This window comes from Sinocyclocheilus grahami, unplaced genomic scaffold (genome assembly GCF_001515645.1).
Source record: "Sinocyclocheilus grahami isolate Dianchi unplaced genomic scaffold, SAMN03320097.WGS_v1.1 scaffold521.1, whole genome shotgun sequence".
NCBI classification, from domain to species: Eukaryota; Metazoa; Chordata; class Actinopteri; order Cypriniformes; family Cyprinidae; genus Sinocyclocheilus; species Sinocyclocheilus grahami.
The window spans coordinates 260629-262223 of NW_015505700.1; the positions used below are offsets into that span (position 1 = coordinate 260629).

General features: G+C 35.9%; 1 protein-coding gene across 2 annotated transcripts in view; it reads right to left on the bottom strand.

Moving 5' to 3' along the window:
* Nucleotides 1-235: 235 nt before the first annotated feature.
* Nucleotides 236-1595, bottom strand: part of treh (trehalase (brush-border membrane glycoprotein)) — an 18068-nt gene continuing 16708 nt past the window's right edge. For both annotated transcript variants that reach the window (XM_016237658.1, XM_016237659.1), the window contains 2 exons: nt 971-1024; nt 236-543 (listed from right to left, as the gene is read on the bottom strand). In XM_016237658.1, the coding sequence (XP_016093144.1) occupies nt 406-543; nt 971-1024 (192 nt within the window). In that variant the 3' untranslated portion in view covers nt 236-405. The remainder of the gene's footprint in view (nt 544-970; nt 1025-1595) is intronic.

Sequence of the window (1595 nt, forward strand, 5' to 3'; positions counted from 1 at the left end):
TGAACAAAGACAAATTCATTTGTTACAGTGTTTATTCACTTTTGTTAACTGTTCATTGTCAATGTCAGCTCAGGTCCATTAAATTATACTTAATAGATGAGTTTAACATTGTATTACTAAATTATGAAATTAAAATTTACGAAGATTCGTAAATATATTTTTTGAATATATTTTTAGCATTAGTTCATGTTAACTAATGTTAACAAATTGAACCTTATTGTAAAGTGTTACCGTACTATTCTCTGCAAAAGTTTTTTGGGTTCCCTCTTACCTCCACCAAAAAAAAAAAAGCAAGCAAGCGAGACAAATACATTGATTGAATCATTTCAGCTTCAGCTGTTGAATGGAGATGTGGGATTTTCTAATGTTTCCACTGCTTCAGCCTCCAGAAATCACGGATCAGGATCAGAACAGAGATTTTAGGATGGGGTAGACGAGTCCAATCAGAACGCTGGCACTCAGGACACTCCCTCCAGAGCTCAGCCTATCACCATACTGGTTAAGCAGCTGCAGAGCGGCCCCATTGGTCCATCCGAATCCCAACTATGACAAAGAAACAAGATGGAGGGTTTGGGTTATCATTCACGGTTGCATAAACCCCGCAAGATGAGCCAATCGCCATAGTTTAATTTGGTTTGGGTTCCGCAATAGCAATACTAAAATTTGCAATACTAATGTCAATGTCTGATATAAAGACTTTTCATGATACATCTTTTGAAATTTACTCTATGAACTTGGAAATTGGTGATCTGAGCTTCTATTAATTTGCCTTTCCTACTCTAGACACTCTATTGGTCCTCAGGGTCTAGGAGAAAATGAGATTCTACATTTCAAGAATGGTTCTGCTGGGCTGAAGAACTCTAATTTACCCCTAATTCCTCCAGAGATTAAAATGTCTCCGAAGCGCCGTGCCCAGCTCCGAAGCAGATTTATGAATTTGAATATGTAAATAAGAACAGACCATTAATACCTGAACTTCATACTCGCCACCTCCTCCGGGCTTTCCATCACCGTTGACATCGTACTGTAACAAGGACATGGGGTGAAGAGAATTGCAGAGAAAAAGAGAGAGAGACAGTGAGGAAGTTACAGTAAGTGAACACTAAGTCACAACATTTATTTATAAGCAATATTTTATTTTAAAATGTATTTTTATAAGCAGCATTTACATTAAAAATGACATTTATTTTATCCGTAGGGAAAACGATTGTGAACTTTTAAACCTTTAAAGACAGACTTGTTGTGAGCATCAAGGTTGTTAATCGATGCCATACACTTTTGATGAAGCCATGTGTTTGCATTATTTCAACTTAAAATTATCATATTTATCAATGGAATTTGTGGGGGAAAACTTCATTACCCATGATGCTGTGCAAAATTCAACCAATCAGAGTCACAGCCTGCACATCAAGGCCAAAAAGCTTGCGGGGAAAAACCTCTCCGATAAAACACTGTAAATAACGTAATCAAGTCGGTCTCCCTACACTCTCTCATATACATTATAGCTACAGAGACAATATATTTTAAGTTTATTGAGAAAAATGCATAATGTGTGTGTTTATATATATATATATATACATATATATATATATATA